General features: G+C 36.7%; 1 protein-coding gene across 1 annotated transcript in view; it reads right to left on the bottom strand.

The window, feature by feature from the left end:
• The window catches only part of LOC311279930 (CUB and sushi domain-containing protein 1), a 682,447-nt gene that overhangs the window by 39,253 nt on the left and 624,781 nt on the right, over positions 1-18,413 (bottom strand). The window contains exons 47-55 of the mRNA XM_084391753.1: positions 18,233-18,413; positions 17,261-17,407; positions 14,671-14,859; positions 11,425-11,610; positions 8,816-9,010; positions 6,245-6,418; positions 5,489-5,662; positions 4,052-4,225; positions 1,725-1,913 (exon numbers count right to left, since the gene is read on the bottom strand). The exon at positions 18,233-18,413 is cut by the window's right edge and continues 8 nt beyond it. Of these exons, the coding sequence (XP_084247879.1) occupies positions 1,725-1,913; positions 4,052-4,225; positions 5,489-5,662; positions 6,245-6,418; positions 8,816-9,010; positions 11,425-11,610; positions 14,671-14,859; positions 17,261-17,407; positions 18,233-18,413 (1,609 nt within the window). The remainder of the gene's footprint in view (positions 1-1,724; positions 1,914-4,051; positions 4,226-5,488; positions 5,663-6,244; positions 6,419-8,815; positions 9,011-11,424; positions 11,611-14,670; positions 14,860-17,260; positions 17,408-18,232) is intronic.

Raw genomic sequence — 18,413 nt, 5'->3', positions numbered from 1 at the left:
CTATATCTCAGCCATATGCATTGTATTGCTTACAGCAGTAAAAAAAAAAAAAAAATCAACTGTTTGTATTAATGATCTGTTTTTCTTATCATTATTTTATTACAGAAATTATTGCTCATTAATTACATTTACAAATATACAATTTAAAATGTATGATGAGCACATCTTCATGAGCTGCATATTGAAAAAGCAAATGCATGACTTATAATTAATTTAAAAAAATATATATAAATGTAACTATAACTATTCTAATAATGCAGTATAGGTCTTAATGAGTCTTTATAAATATATTTATAGAATAGTAATACTAATAATAAATAAGTATAAATGGAGCTATCATTTATTATAGTATGGACTTCATAGAAAGTGTTACCAGAAGGTCTAATTGAATTGCATTGTCTCAAAATGGATGTGGTATGTCTATGCAGTGTTTCAGTTTTTACAATTACCATAGAAACAGCAGGCATAAGCTATACTGTTGTCACATAACCTAACCTTTGTTGCCTGTTTAATTCAGCAAGTGGTTTTCAGTTAGGACCTTGGAAATGAATAAGGTTGATTTGCATTTTAATCTTTTTTTTTTTTTTTTTTTTTTTTTTTTATGACATTTGGCAGTCTGACCAAATAGTCAAAGAAGGAGATGTTCAAAATAACAGCTGGTATTAGTTCTGGTTCATCCATTACAATGGAAAATAATTGTCAAGTCAACCACAATGCATTGTAGGATACGGTATTCCATGCAGTGCAGTAATCTGTTGGCAAATGTAGTTTGGTCAGACGTCTGGGTGTTCCATGCATACAGTACACCGTATACAAACTATATAGTGCAGAAAGAGTACATTTAGTTGGGTATTATACTATTCCAAACATAGTCATGTCCAGACACCAATCAGATGTGCTTCCTAAGAGGTGATAACAGGCTGTATGCTTCCATTATGACAGCTGGATGGAGAACAACAAAATGGAACATAACAAAGGAGGAATGAGATGTGTTTTTAAAAGTTGAACTATTTTTAACTCGACATATAATGTGTCAAGTTAAAAATACACCGAAAAAAACAATGCTCGCAGCATGAGATGCTGAAAAAATAGAGGTGCGAGACAATGGCAAAAGATGTCCGTCTTCATTTGTACATTGACCAACTATTTAGAGAACATTTTGACAGTGCAGTAATTGTCTTGTTCACAAAAGTCACAAACGTGGTTCTTTATGGCTGTAGTAGAGCTTTTAAGTAGATGAATTTAGAGATGCAACTTCTCAGAGATGACTTTAGTGTGCTGACAGCTGAACAGTTATTGTTACTTTTAGCATTGTAAAGCACAGCACACTGTCAGCCCTCTCTGAAAAAGTTACATATCTAAATGGATTCCCTTTAGTGCACAAGCACTTAAAATATTGAAACTACAATGAAGGGAAAAAAAAATCAGTAAAACATATATAAATATCTAAATTAATTGTGTATAATAAGGCTTATTTTTTAAAGAACATATCATAGGTTTATCTTATCCCATAAGCAAATAATAAAAACATTCTCAAGCTCTTAATATCTTGTATAATTGTGCTTCTCAAATGAACTGAGCTTTTTATCAGCATGTTGGATATTATTGAAAATGAAACAAAAAAAATTAGCATTCCATCAGATGTATACGGCAGCAATGCCATTTTCAATACTGTATCCTTCTCTAGAAGAGTGTATTGGACGAAATACCAGACTATCACTCACAAAGGCACTTAGGAAGTGATCTGTCCCAGAAGCCATTTGACCGACAGGTGAGAACGGAGGAGCCGAGCAGATAGAAGCCTCTCTTGCAGTGATACATCACGGTGTTTCTGTAGTTGAAGCTCTCTGTGTAGCGCTGCTGAGAGTGACGAATGGCATTCTCCACAAAGCCCGGATCAGAGCAGTTTACCACTGCAAGATAAAAACAGCCAGATGCTTAATGTCTGACAGGGAAGCAAGAGTGAGGAAAGACAGAAGAAATCAATGGAGGAGACTGAACAGTAGGATTGCTGCTGCAGCCTCTGGAGCAATTTCAATCAACTACAAACCGCAAACCACACTTTCTTTTTGAAGATATGGATTATAAGAGCTCCTTCAGAACTTTCTTTGCCTTTTATCTCTGCACTTCCTCAACAGTCAATGGGCTTTTGTTTTTCCCATGCATACCTGGAACACATTGTGAGTGCATTCTGATCCAGTTGACATATCTGTTCACGCAGTCAATGATATTTTACACATGAAGCTGATTCTTTCTAGACTGTCTTGTCAGATTTTGACAGATGTGGTCATATTACAGTTTTCTGTGCCTGAAACAGGTACATGCTGTTATTGGCTGGCATGCTGTGTTGGCCATGCAGTTACAATTTCAGTTACTGCCCTTCGCAATTAAAAAAAAAAAATGTCCAGGGGAAACAAACTAGACTGCCTTGCCTCGGTGGCAGCTGTCAATGTCTCGGCACTCCATTAAGCCCCCCGGGAGAGGAAAAGTGGGCGGACAAGCAGCTAAAAAGTTGATAATTGGCACCAGTTGTTATTGGTGTGTTGTTTTACTTCATGATTTGATCTGGGCACCTCTTGAAAACAAGTATTTTCAGAGGGACACAGCTCAGTGTAAGAATAAGGCTTACAATGATTGACAGCTGGAAAACAATAAAAATTGCTTGTGACAATTTTATGTTTTTTTTTTTTTTATTGTTTGTGACAAGTGACAACTCCTATGCTTTTTGCTTTTTACTTCTATGCTTTTTGTACATCAATTCTACTTTTTTTAAATCCATATGACAATGCTACATTTCTCTTGTGTTTGTCAAGAGTGTTAAAAGTGTGTGTATTAAGAGTTCTACCATTTGTGTAATTTTTTTGACAGCCTTTTTATCATTGTGGTTACACTTTCTTTTGATGGCCCCCTAATACATTCTGTTGACTATAAGTAACATTGCACCTAAATGTCAACTAACTCTCAGTAGAGCATTAGTTTAGTAAAGTATTAGTAAAATGTTAGGATTTTGAATTAGGGGTTAGGGTTAGTAGAATAAGTTGACGAAGTTACTTATAGTCAGTAGAATATCTGTTGGGGAAGCATCAAAATAAAGTGTTATCAGATATTGAGAAAACAGTCTACTATTACTCAACTAATACTCTAATGTCAGTGCAGCGTAACTTATAGTAAAGAGAATGTCTAGAGGGGACTATCAAAATAAAGTGCGAACGCAATTATATTCTACCCTTTTCAGTTGTGTATGACAATTCTACACTACCTTTTTCTTTTGTGTATCCCTACTTTTTTAACAATTGGATATGGCAATGTTACGTCTATTATTATTATTATTATTCAACAACTTACAATCAACACAATAATATAGTGACCTTTTTTTCTACTAGTAAATGCAGTAAATGGAAGGTTTTTTTTTTTTTTACTTTTAACCTGGACCACAGCACAGCAAAATACAGGCAAAAAGACAAAGCTAACATCAACCTAATTTTGGACTTGTTTTATGGAACAATGCATCTGGTCAGAGGCATATCAGCTTTTCTTTCTGCTGAGTGCTTTGTCCCTGGGCTCTGCTTGTGCCAGTGGGGAATTGTCCATCTTAGATGCGTTGACCTGGCTCCATTTGCCGTCACGATTCAATTTCACCAGGCCACCATCAACAACTTCCTTCGCACATTAATTAATCATTAAAGTGACAAGATGTGCACGGTTACTCCTACTTAATGTCAGAAAGCATCCCACGATGTCACACGGGTTGCTGCAGACCCATTTGACTTTCAAATCAACACTTCAAGATGGGAAATGACACACAGAGAATTATTTGCACATTGCTTCTTGTCATTCACTGGCTGACTCAGACTGCTGAGCACAGATGCTGGTTTCGCTCTGTTAAAGCTAAGCCCATGAGCTGTGGGTGTTAAACAGCCTTCCTAAGGAGCTTCTCGCATAACAAGATGGTGTTCAAGGCTGTGTCTCTGTTGAGATTCTCAACAAGGGAACAGGCTGCCTGAAAACATTTGATATACAGTAAAATCCGTTTTTTTTGAAAGGTTCGTACCCTTGCACACAGGAAGAGGGTTGCTCCACTGCCCGTTCATGCGACACTGCGCTTTGGGTGCACCATGCAACAAATACCCTGTGTTGCAGGTGAAGTTGACCACGTCGTTAAGATTAAACTCGCTGCCATTTGTCCGACCGTTTGCAGGGTTTCCAGGATGGCCACAAGTTATGGCTGTGAAGAAAAAAAGAACGATCAATCACTTCCTTTTTGAAGCTGCTGATAGGGCTTGTGCATATGTAGAAGTTACATTACACAAATATTTTGACGGAAAGTAGGGTTGTATCCGAATAGAGATTGTTACAGATACAGATATTGGCTCTGCTGCACACCCCTAATACATACAGTAAAACTGTGTTATCACACAACTCTTTATATAAAGTTAGATGTATATAATATACAACTTTATTTGCATACAAATAGTATATGCACATAAAGTGATATATACAGAGAGAGTGGTGCAGGTATGACATCACTTTGTAGACCAAAAAGCGGAAATGATTTTAGTCAATGGGTTTTTAATGGGTTTTTGGATAAATGGCTGAAATAAGGTCTGTGGTGAACACAAGCTCAAGACATTTTCACGTTTTATTCTACAACATAAAATACATAAGTATTACCACACTTTAAAACAAAGATTTTACGTGTCTTAAAAAAGGCGATTGCTAACAAGTGGCTACAGAGGCTATCAGGAACATTAAACATCATCAAACCGAACAGTTAAGTTCTTACCGCTTTTACAGCCTTGTTATGCATATAATTGTGCTCTTATAAACTATTCTTACTCAAACTTTCTAGGAAAAGATAAAGATAAAAACTGACAGAGTTGTCGGAAGATTAGTGATGGTGACTTTGAAATCATGGGACCGTGGTGTAGTTCGTTTATAGCCTACCTTTAGCTTTTTACCTCTGGTGGCTGTATTTAGGCTTCAAAATTCATAAAAGTTGTGTTCATCTGTAAAATTTATTTTGATGGACAAAACGTGTAAGTATCATAATAAGTTAATTGCTGATCACAGAGGGTTTTTTTTTGTTTGTTTGTTTTTTCGATAATCCAAAAGCCTATGGAAAAATCCTATTGGGTTTTTGTCAAGGGGACCTACTGTGATGCTAACTACCGGTTGGCCTACAAAGTGACGTCATACCTGCATCACTCATATTTTCTTCTTTTTTTTTCTTTTTTTTTTTTACAACTTCTTGATTGCTTGTATCATCGCAAGATGTAAACTATCTACTATCTAAGCTGCTAAATGCAACTATGAGGCATGAAGATATTGTTAACCTGTAAAGCTGCTTTAAAACAATGTGTGTTGTGAAAAGTGCTATGCAAATAAATTTGACTTGACTTAATTGTAATTAATTGAGAAAAACAAAAATCAATTGACAGACCTATTATAAAAGTAATAAATAAATAAAAAAGTGTTAAAAGTCACTTACGAACACACACAGGCGCTTGCCCTGACCACCTGTGGTCTTGTTGGCAGATGCGAACTGACGTCCCTATGAGGCGAAAGCCCAGGTTGCACTGATAAACCACCGTGTCCCTATAACTGGATCCATCACCACTGATGTGGCCGTTAACAATTGGATCCGGAGAATCACAATGACCAGCTGGAAAACATTTATAGGTCAGAATCATCAAACGTCCCATGAAAATGAAATCTTGTTACTAAACAAATTCAACTACGAGTTTTACAAGGCGTGTAGCACAGACACATCTGGTTATTTCCAGAGAGAAGTCCGGCGGTCACTGCTTGACATTTTGATGAAATGCCCTCCGTGCTGTTTGGTCAAGCAGCAGGTGATGTGTCTAAGGGTCATCACCGATCGTCAGACAGTGGCATATCTCCGTTTAGCTACACTCACTGCTTGTTCAAGGATTTTCCCTTTTTCTAGTATTATCTAGCACTACAGAAGTCATAAATCAATACCGTCTACACAAGACTATGTGAGATTAGGAATGTTGTTTAGGAGATGAACAAAGGATGTTGATCCAGAAACATGTTCTTCTTATGCAAATCATATTGTTCTTGGTGCAGTACAAAAAAACTAGAACTATACAAGCATAATATAATAGCATAGGAAAACCTCAGGCTTTCCCTCCAGTAAACAGACCTGCTTTTCTCTACACATGAATGACTCCATAATAAATAACATCCAATCACAGAAGCCCAACTGAAAGATGCTACTTACCCAGACATTTGGTCTCAACTCCACTCCAGAGACCATTGGCCTGACACTCCCTCACGTGTGAGCCCACTAAAGTATACCCTGTGTTACACATGAAGATAGCCGTGGCACCATAGGTAGTCAGGGTTCCCATCTTCTTGCCATTGGCAGGGGATGGAAGCTCCCCACAGGAAATGACTGGAGGAAATAGTCAGCAAAATATCTTGAATACAAATGTCATTTCATCTGAGAAAAAGGTCACATTGATGATGATGAACACAATATGCCACTCTTATTCCTAGTGACTACCAGGAAATGGGGAGGTGAAGGGGGCATGGCTAAAAGCAACACAGATGTGTTTATGTAATGATGCACATGTCAAGGGAAATAGAAGTACACTACCGGTCAAAAGTTTGGAAACATCCTTATTTTTAGAAGTATAAATATTCCATGTAGTTGCTCAACAAGGCCATAAAATAATATGTGTTCTTCAACAACTGTTTGCAAAGTATCAAAATCAAAGTATTGTAAAGAATTACAAGCAATTTAAATTAGCAGTCTTTTGGGAGACACTTTACAATAAGGTCTCATGTGTTAACATTAATGAAATAAAATAAAAATACAGATGTTCCTTGCTTGTTAAGTTCCAAGTTCAATTTATGTTAAACAAATGCAACTTTTGATTTTAAAAATGTTGAAATTAACAAAAAAGAATAATACTGTAGAAGTGTTGTTCATTGTTATTTCATAAAAGTCTTAGTCACGTTAGTATTTTAAACAGAACAAAACGGTATGTTAATTAAAATGGTAATTTTAAGACAGTTATTTATATATTTTGCTGTACTGTGTCAGTAGGAAATGTCAGTTTACATTTCCAAACATTCCTTTTGCCATAAATTGTAATAACTCATTAATCCAGATTTTTATATGCGCAAGGAGTCTGACAACAGCCGGTGTGATCCACACAGAGATCTGATCTCACCATCATACTGATCTCACTGATCTCAAGACAGACTAAATTCAGAAGAACTGCGGCAACGTCTCCAAGACGCTCGAAGAAACTTACCTGCAAAATTACAGTACTGTGAAAAGTTTCAAGCACTTGTGTAAAAATGCTGTGGATGCATTGATGAAAAAAGAGAGGATGCTTTTAAAGATAATGTCATAAATAGATTTTATTTATCAAATAACTTCTATTAACTAAATCAAATCAGTATTTGGTGTGACCACCCTTTGCATTTAAAACAGCTTTTGTCCTCGGTACACTTGCACATAGGTGTTCAGGCAGCTTTGCAGGTAAGTTTCTTCAAGCGTCTTGGAGACGTTGCCGCAGTTCTTCTGGATTTAGTCTGTCTCAGTTTTTACTGTTTCTTCATGTAATCCCAGATGGACTCGATGATGGTGAGATCCGATCTCCATGTGGAGCCCAGGCTGATGTCAGACTCCTTCATTTCACTGTATTATTACAATTAATATAATGTAAACTGATATTTCCTACTGACACTCTATAGCAAAGCTTAAAACCATTTTTTTGGGGTCGAAAATACTAACGTGCCTAAGACTTTTGCATAGTACTGTATATGTTTTAGGGAGTTACACTTCAGTATACAGTTGCTAAAGTGTTTCTGAGTGTTTCTGATCACTTAATCTCTTAATCTCGGTCTTCAACAATCACAAGCACAATTTGAGCTTTTATTCATGTTTGTAGCTCAAACAATGCAGGATTAATTACATGACAAGTTTCATACTTAGGGTTAGGGGTTTGTTCACATCCAGTAACCCTGAGTATGAGCAATAGTAAAAGTGATGGTTGCAGCAAACAGCACTAATGATTCTTTAGGTGCATGGGCTAGTCATACAACCCACACTCATTTATTTTTATGACATACTAAGAAGTCAAATTACAATTTAAGCCCCAGCTGTTTGCATCTGTTCCTTTCATTAACAACTTACTCACTGTGGTGCGTAAACACATTAAAAATTAAGCTGCCTCTGATTAGAATATTTACATTTGCTCTCTGACCTCAAATTAGTTAAAGCATTTTTCACCGAAGACTTAATCACCATGATACTGTTTACACAGCCTGTCCCCGCGGTGGAAACCGGGCCACGATCAGAACTGACTAAGCAGTGGATGGCGTCTTATGCGTGCATGCTAAATCCAGAGGATTACACTTGGATCAGTGGAGAAATAAACGAGATGTGGTATAGAAAGCAGACAGATTTCAGACATATTAGCTACCCTAATGAATTTGTTTCATTAGCTCACAATGGACGCAGTTTGGTAATTAACAAACTGATCTTTTCGTGAAATCCCAAGAGTGGAATATGGAATTCAATTGTGTTTTTTCTGGGGTCTTTGTAAAGGAATAGTTCAGCCCAAAATGGAAATGTTATCATCAATTATGCACTTTCATGTGATTTTCTTTCTTCTGTAAATACAAAATATGATAGACAGAGCTTCTGTTTTCCATACGATGAGAGTGGATGCTGATTTATACAGCCAAGCTCCAAAATGGACAAAAACAAGGATCATAAAATGCATCTATCTTTGTAAATGTATGTGTTGTTGTGTTTGTGTAAAAGCATTCTTACTCTTGCAGGTGGACTTCTCCTCCAGCCCTTCCCATGTTGCATTAGCTAAGCACTTGATGGTCCTCCTGCCCCCTAGATAGTAGCCGGGGGAGCAGCTCAGCATTATCCGTGCACCAAACTCATTCAGCGAACCCGAGATGAGACGCCACACCATGTGTTCTGAGAGCATGCTCTCAATGTTTGGGCACTGAACCGCTGCAGGACAGAAGGCAAAGAACGCATTAATGAAAAAACCATGACCTTGTAGGTCCTGAAACTGGAATAACTAGAGCTTACAGGATTTATGGGATAGATAAACAATACGAGTGGAAAGTTTGGATGCACTTGTATGAATTTATGTTTCCTATGACCTAAAAAATGTTTTGATATCAAGGCTTTTTTAGATGCAGGAAATTACGTTACACTAAAATGTCAGTTATTTAAATGAATGAAATCAGAATTATGAAATCATTCCGACTGATGAATCCGAACATTGTTTACATGAACGTTAAATGAAGTGAACAGGTTGATGTGCGCGTTTACAAGTCACAAGCCACTTGATCTTTTGACATGAGCTCACTGCCCGAATATTCAAGAGTTTCACGATGTTGGCGCATACTAACCATCCTCCTGTAATTGCTACTTTTCTTTGTTTTAAAAAGCAGACTTTATATTTATCTATTGTGGGTCCTGATTAGGAGTATAGAGTTGTCAAAAAATTTTAAAATGTGACGCTTTGAGCACTGTTGAGCGGAATCGTAAACACCTCTGATTGGCCATTGTGCTCACAAGCTCATCAAATATTGTGATTGGCTACAATGATCAGCGCTTCAAAAACATGTTGTAAATATACATCAATGACACTCACTTTCAAACACTTTCGTGTGCTCTCAAACACTCCAGTGTGTTGATCATTGTAGCCAATAACAGACATATCTGAAGAGCATGTGAACACAATGGCCAATCAGAGGAGTTTACGATTCCGCTCAACAGTGCTCATAGCGTCACAATTGAAAAATGTCAGTACCGACTTGGTACCGAAGTTGATACTTTTTGACAACTCTATAGGAGACCATGAGCACATGAAGCTTTGCCGTACTGATTATATTTATCAAGCAGTCAAAATGCCTCTTACCGCGCCCAAAACAAGGCGTCTTTGGATAAGAGTCCGAAGCAAGGACTTCTGAGACGACAATGTCCTGGAGCACATCACAGACGATAAGTGGAATGAGAATTTTAGAATGACACGGCTGTCATTTATGACACTATAACTGTGCCCCAATTCAGAGGCTGTATCCTTCTGAAGGACGCAGACTTCAAGGTCATGCCTTCGAAGGCTCGTTCCGACTATCCTCGTTGAAGGATACAGCCTCTGAATTGGGATGCAGCTTATATTGAACAACAACAGCTCATTGCAGATGCATAGAACTTACAAGTTTCGTTTTTTATCTGATCGATCAAGTGTCCAATTGAAAGAATTAGACATTTTTTAAACTACCCCTTATGAAATTCCAATCAGATTTGGCCAACTCGTTCGGATTTATGTGATTACAGTAAATGTGACTCTTTTATTTCCGACTGTGCAACTAGTCCGATTACAAATGGATTATTAGGGTCCATGTAAACGCTGCTACTGTGTCATATGTTAAAGATAGTTTGGGTAACTTCCCGTCATCTGTTGTTCTAAAAATAGGTAGTCCTGCCTCAAACTCACACCACTGGTTGAGTACATTAGACCGTTCAAACAAGGAGAACTTTTGAGAGAGTTTTTGCTCTACGTAAGTCAACCTAGGAATGGCTTGGCTTTCATTTCATTTCGTGAGCACATTCAAGATTTGAAAATGTTATTGATGTGTATTCATCTTGAACGTGTTTATATAAAGGTGGTTGAAAACTGAAGTGAAAACATAAGGTTTCGGAGTAACAATATTGAAGCCAGCACGGAACAGATGGTCCTTTGATTGAACAGCACAGTGCATAGCTCAGATTCAAAGGAAGCTTAATTTGGTGTGGGCGCATCTAGTTTTGAGGGGGGAATTGCAAGCTAGGTCAGGTATACTAAACAAGATCTTAAGTAGACTAAAACATCTTTCCCTCATGTTTTCTCTCACAGTATGTTCCCTCTCCATGTTCTACATGACAAAGGTTTCACATCCCTCAGCTCGCACTTGTTTAGATAATTATAAACATAAAAAACATCGTAGCTCTGTAGCTTACAGCTAGTCTGGGACACCATGGATGTGCCATACTATCATCTTAAAGCTTTAGAATGAAAGAACACCTTGACATAGTGTTATGTAGCAGGACAGAAGCCTCATCATTTCTCCTTCCTGTCGATGATGACCTCTGAATGCATAATACACGGTTATTTAGCTGTGGGCTCTATGCTTGGTTTTGTGGGCTAATGGTAATTCAGGTCAGAGGGGGGAGATGCCACATCATACCATTTGTCTTGTTTGAGATGCCAAACCACAAAAAATCAAGTCATTATTGTTAATTTTGCCAATTACCTGCCCTACAATACTCTCAGAGGGGGAGACGAGCGAGAACGCGGCTGACTGCGGCGGTTCAATGAGGCGGTAGATTTTAACATGCTGTTGGCATAGAAACAGAGGACTTGATTTGCTCACGTAAACAGCGGGAAGGATGTGCCACGTTGCTCCAGGTGCCATCCTCCAGGCAGACAGCGGTGAGCAGACTGCTTGCGTCGGGCCTGTATCCCTCCTCACACTGATACTGCACTTTACTGCCCACCGTGTACTGGAAGCCGTGGAATGAACCGTTAGCAGGAGACTCTGGCACTCCACAAGATACAGCTGCCAATCAGACACAAGCATGAGGATACATGCTATACAGAGTATCTACATAACAGTACACTTAGCAATGTATATTAGAATACCCACTCAGCAAGATTATATTACAGTGTGCAATACCTAGTGCCTTGTCTTGCTGTGACATGCAAGCGTTAAATGAGCAGCAACGCTGTGCAGCATAACACTCCTGTGTTTAAAACACAGGAAGTTTCTTAAAAACCACAGTTAAATAAATTAGAACAATATTGGTCAAGATGGGCCACATATACCTCTCCCTTTGATTTACATTCTTTTTATTTTAAAATAAAGTGTACATTCTGAATTTGAATATCCTTGTTTTGTTTTGTTTGTATGTTTCTTTTGTATGCTTTTTAAAATAGTTTTGTAGATTATTTTATTATATGGAAGTGTGCACTGAAGAACTGAAACATGTTGACATGTTGAGTGATCAAATGTAAAGTTGATCACTCACCTTTAACGGTTAGCTTTACGCAAAATTATTTTTGTTAGATACCATGCCTAAATAAGGGATAGAAAATGCATACAGAAATAAATATAAAATATAATATATTATAAAAATGACCATTTTATTTTTCCAGTCTGAATGCGTGACATTATAATAATGAATACCTAACTTGGAAGTCGAAGCTTTGCAGGAATGCTTAAAGATAGTAAAACCATAAATTGTAATGAACAATAAAGTTTTATTTTACTTATTTATTTTATTATAAACCCAATGGAAATATGATTTTATGTATGTGGAAAAACATTTTACAATAAGGTTCCATATGTTAACTACATTAGCTAACATGAATTAACAATGTGAATTATTATTATCTATTTATTTATTTTTATTTTATTTTTTGAAATCATCAATCAAAACATTTATAAATCTTATTTAATTTAAAATTCAACATTTACTAATACATTATTAAAACCAAAGTTAATCTGTTAATATTATTTAATGGACCTGAGCTAACATTAACTAACAATGAACTGTTGTATTTGTATTAACTAACATTAAAAAAGATGAATAAATACTTTAACAAACATATTGCCTATTGTTAGTTGTAATGCACTAACTAATGTTAACTAATAGAACCTTATCGTAAGGTGTCACCAGAAAAACTGACCTAAACCTGGCTTAAAACGTGACAGTTTGTCATGTCCTGTTGGTCTCGGGTCATGTAGCAGACATGCAACCATTCATATATGAAATTAGTTATTTTAGCAAGACAAAAAAAAAGGTCTTTAAAACTACTACAGGCACACACAAGCAACCATTCAGAAAAACCAATGGGACCAATTAAAGCTCTTCCTTATTAAAATGATCACATCCTGAATAAAAAGCAGGCCCTGAGCCCTCATCTACTTCTGTTTGACCTGCTGGCAGAATGCATGGATTGCTCCGGCCACTTAAAGAAATTATTGGCCTTCATTAGCGCCCATTTTAGATGCCCTTCGTTACAAATGGGGCCTAGCCAGGGCTATTCAGAGCTCTGTGCAATGGTAAAAGGATATTAGTGCTATGACCTCCAGTCCTTGGAATAGTGTCATTTACCTTTGTGTGATTAAGAGTAATGAGATTCCTTGAGTAAAATCTTTGTGCGGTTGAATGTATAGGAACTTTGGCTGGCATCTTTGTGAAACGTCCTTAAAAGAAGCTAATTTAACAGAGGTAAACGTTTTTGGGCAGCAGTTAGGAGCAGCTTTGCATTCACTAGAATGCTCTGAGCCGTGGCAGACTGGGTAGCGCACATGCTCATGACATACAGCATAAGAGCTGTTTGCAAAAAGGAATGGCATTTATTTCCATTTTCTGTCCTATAGAATAGAGTAAAAAAAAAAAAAAAAAAAATACAAAAAAACCTCAAAGAAAAAGCATTGGGTGGTAGATAAAGATAACTATTAGCAAACTTTTATGCAATTTATATATGAAATACTGTACTTTGCCTGTAAATAGAATAACATATTTGATTTAATGTTTTAATTTTAATTCAATGTCACACAGGGTGCAAGCCTGCATTATTTTCTCCACCTAAAAAAAAATAGAGAGCATTCCTAAACATTTCTTAACCATTAACCATAGCAATTGTTACACAAATCGAGACAAGCTCAACCATTCACTTATATTACCAAAGTTACTGTAAGTAATAACTACAAACTATTGTATTGTAATAACTACAAACTAACATTTGATTCCAAAATAAGTTTTAGACTAAATTTAGACTAAATGTGCAACCTTGTTACTCTCAAACCTGTAATTCATTCTGGCATTCTTTCTTATTTTTATTTTTTTATTTACTTGAATATTTAAAAATTTTGTCTATTTTTTTTTTATGTTTATTAATAAATGTTGATGAAAAAAAAAAAAAAAAAAAAATCAGAGTTTTCAACAGCGTTCAGACTCAAACAGGCCCTATTTCCTACATCACTCATGGAAAGTGCAGTATACTTAAAATCATCTGATATAACCTGCCTTAAACCTGCACAAATAACAGCAGTAAGAATTCGACCTACAGTTCATTTGCTCACAATTTATATGCACAGTCTGATATAAAGATGACTCGTCTTGCTAATGAAAGCACAGAAAATCTCCAAAAGAGACCATTTTCTTTGACAATGCTCTGGAACAGAATACGCGAGGGCTCAGTGCGAAAGGAGAAAGGGCAGACAAAATGCAACGTGGGCTGAAGGATAAAATTAGCACCTCAATAAAAGAGGAAGGAGCAGGGAAGGAAGCATGAACAATGAAATTAAGAGAACCCGCGACACATCAAACACATTCAATTACATTTCTGTCTTAGTCTTAGCGTGACTGAAGAGTCCCCCATTATGACATTGGGACAAAGGACACTCGTGATCTCATTGCACAGTCCTCGACGGAAGTGTTTAATGGAATAAAAGCGGCTTCTCGTCGAGGCGTGCGGAGGTGCTTTTGAGCGCCCCGCAGAATGACACATTTTGTCATATGCGTGGAGGCAGGTCGCCTTTTCAAGGCAATTCCCAGACATCTGAATGAGGGGACTGAGTCAGTGAATGTCTCTGAATAGTGTGATTTACCTTGGCATAGTGGAGCCAGATTGTCCCACTGGTAAAGCCCATTGGGATGGAGTCTGCATGTGGCATTTCTGTGACCCACGAGCCTATAGCCAGCGTTGCAGTAATACTGGAGTCTGCTGCCTGGCCGGTCTCTCGCCCTATTGATGACTCCTCCATTCTTGGGTGGATCGTTCACACTGCAGTATGCAGCTGCGGGAGACGGCAACAATCACAGTTTGTTAAAGTATGATGTTGAGCGTGATTCTTTTTTCATCCATGTTAAAACATGCATCACATGTCCTTGAATACAGATCTAATCATGGCCTTGATCAACCTTTCAGATTGTTTTGAGTGTGGTGGTAATGCCATTTTTCTCTTTTCAGGTGAAAAAAGGAAAACAAAAAAACTAGCCATAATTCTTTGTTATATTTTTTGTCCGGTTTAATCATAAATCTAACATACTTTTCAAACCTTATCTAATATAAGTTTGCTTCCGAATAAAAGTATTTAGAATTTTTTTACTGGAAAACAAAAATACAGATTTGATACAGAGTGACATTCAAAAATCATCACCAAAACTACATAATGAATCTTTGCAACCCTGAGTATGGCTTCAGTTGGAACAAGCATGAACATGGTTTGTGACAACCACAATTTGTTTACTGTTTGTTTACTCTCAAACAAACCCTAATCCTACCCTAACCCTATAGTAAGTACATTTTCCCCTGGTTTCACAGACAGGGCTTAAGACTAGTCCTAGACTAAAATGTAAGTCTGAGCTGTTTCCACTGAAATAAACTTGCACTGACTGATCTTAAAAATATATCAGTGCCTTTTTAGTTTTAAGATGCACATCGGTAATGTTTTTTTCTAAGCATGTTTATAAAAATTACTTAAATGTCCTAATTGATCTATGGTCTAATCCTGGCTTAGTCTAAGCCCTGTCTGTGAAACCGGGCCTATGTTGATTAATATTACTCAGTACTTAAATATATAATTACACTGTAACAATGACACCTTAAAATAAAGTAAAACCCCAAAATGTATATATAAAAAATAAAATAAAAATACAATTAAATTTTGATTTTTAGAAGATTTCTGTTTACTTTTGTACAATAATTGGCCAATGTAAAGTCTGAGTACTAACGCAAAACCTGTTCTCCACTTCTTTAGATAGCTTTTTACTAGACAGAAATTTGTATCCATATTTTTGGAAAATGATGCACATTTTAAATGTATTAATCTTCTGTACGTTAATTTTGTAAAGTTCATGACCATTTAGATGAAATTGACTAAAAGTCATAAATCTCAAATTCTAATTTCATGTAGTCTTTAAAACTGTGTTTAAGTTTGATTCGGAGATTAAACGAATGGGAAAATGCAGCTTGCTGGTTACAAAAAAAAAAAAAAAAAAGATTATTAGATCTTGTTTTTGATGTGACACAAATACAAGTTTACCCATCATGAAAAGGAAAGCAGAAGCTCGAGGGATGTCAAAGCTTAATCTCACTTCAGACAGATCAAATCAAATGCATCATCACACCAACTCTGCTGAGAGGTCTAGACTTAGCTGCGAGTGATTAACCAGACCTAGCGTAAAAAAAAAAAAAAAAACCTTCATGTGGCACTGAATTCTAATTTCCGAAAGCCCAACGGACTAAGAAAGGCGGGAAAAACAAGGAGGGCTTGAAGTTGCTTCTGAAAGATGTTTTGTAGAGATAAACGTGTTATATTTATCAAAAAGTGTTACCTACATCCCGTGATTATTTTAACTCAAGAATCTAAATACACAGTAGCCACTCAGAGGGTTTCAAAAACACAATCCCTCTGAGCAATGTAGTCGTTTCTCTTTCTGTCTGCTCTTGACAAAATCCAATAAACAGGAAACATGTGGAAACACACTGGAATAATGTGCCTGCATAGGGCACAGCATGTCTGAAAGAACAACTGGAATGAACAGAGAGACCAAGAAACGTTGACAGAGAGGCAGCGGAACGGGTGAAGAGATGCCAAGTAATCATGGCCACTGGCTTTGCGGTCCATAAATCATGTTTAGCCATTGGTGGAAATGTCGGTCAGAAGAATACGACATGGTAATTATTCAGCAAAATGTATTGCTGCATCTTTGACCACTATTACAGCAGACTTGCCAATGGCTCCCCGGAGGTAAGATGTGTCTGGTTCTAGCCTAATGAGGGCCAACTTAGAAAAGGCTGACTTCCTCACTTATTGACCCATTTGGATCCAAAGCAACTACCTCGAAGGGCTAAAAGTCCGGAATAAATCTGGCACACGTATTAATAAATACTACTGAATACCAAAAGGCGACTTAGAATTGTAAATGTAATCCTGATTAAGATGTCTGGATGAATCAAAAGTGGAAATGAAAAATCAAAGAACCAAACAAATGGAGCTAGAGAAAAAGTATTTTATTCCGGTGCACAGGCCTTCATCACAAATAAAAGTGTAAAGATTTTCTTGATTCTTTGATTTCTCCATTATACAAGTGTTGCTGGTTTTCTGTTCAAAGTTGTATAGAATAACTCTACAGTACTTCTGGATGCATTAAGAAATTGTGAAATATGAAAAGGTGTAAACATGTTTAACAAACCTGTGTAGCGTATTTTGAAGCCTTTCTTGCTGGTCGCATGATCCGTTGACCATCTGAGGTAAAGCTGGTTTGTTTTGCTAGTGAAATTCAATTGTGTGGAGTGGTTCCCACTCAAAGCCACCAACAGCGGACTCTGTCCAGATGGCCCTGGTAAATAAAACATCACAAAAACAAGTAAAGCTAAATATTGCAAACCACGAATCTGTTGGGCAGCAAGGCAGAGGAGACATTAAGAAGGAACAGTGATTCTCAAACTTTTCAAGCCAAGGACCAAACTTCAAATAAAACAGCATATCCAAGTTTTCAAGTTCCACTTACAATAGTACCAGTACACATTACACCTTTTATCCCTGGCACTTGGCTAGCTTCTTGAAGATCTCTAAAAATGCTCTAAAACACACATACAGTACACCACAATAATAGCATTTAATAGTTTTACAGTTAATTTCAAACTTTGAAATGAACTAACACCCAATAAAATATATATTTATGAAGCTTAAGCGATATGTTATATCTTAAAACTTCTCCTGTCTATTTAGATGTGCTTGGATTGCTCAAATTGATGCTCAAAACCGAGTGCTAAATTCAGAGTTTCTGAGTCAAATGCAGGCCATCTGTAAGCATTCCTCCTAAATATCAAGCTCACAGCTTTTTTTTTTTTTTATCTCAGTTTTTGGCTTGACATTTTGTCAATTTTTAATAGTGTGAATTTACTTTTTAATTAATAGGTAAAATGTGTCACAAATGAACATTTTAGTTGTAATACATTGTAAAAAAATATATATATAATATAATATAATATAATATAATATAATATAATATAATATAATATAATATAATATAATATAATATAATATAATATAATATAATATAATCACTCCAGCGACAGTACATAGGATAAGCGGAATAGAAATGGATGTATGGATAAAATAATCAATAACATTCCATCTGTACAGACAAAACAACGTTTACCATCAAAAATCTCCAGTTCGTCAAACTGCTTCTCGCTCTGGAACATTTCTACATAAATGGAGATGGTGAAGGAAGGCTGCACTCTGATGATCCAAGAGCAGGTCTGGGAGTTGGGGTAGTTTTTTGGGAAGCCCGGACTCAGGATCACACCAGAGGAGGCAGATCGCTCCTCATTTGCAGG

Source organism: Rutilus rutilus, assembly GCF_951802725.1.
Source record: "Rutilus rutilus genome assembly, chromosome: 20".
Lineage (NCBI taxonomy): Eukaryota > Metazoa > Chordata > Actinopteri > Cypriniformes > Leuciscidae > Rutilus > Rutilus rutilus.
Note: the sequence above shows the minus strand (reverse complement) of the source record. Positions and strands in the feature narration are given on the sequence as shown.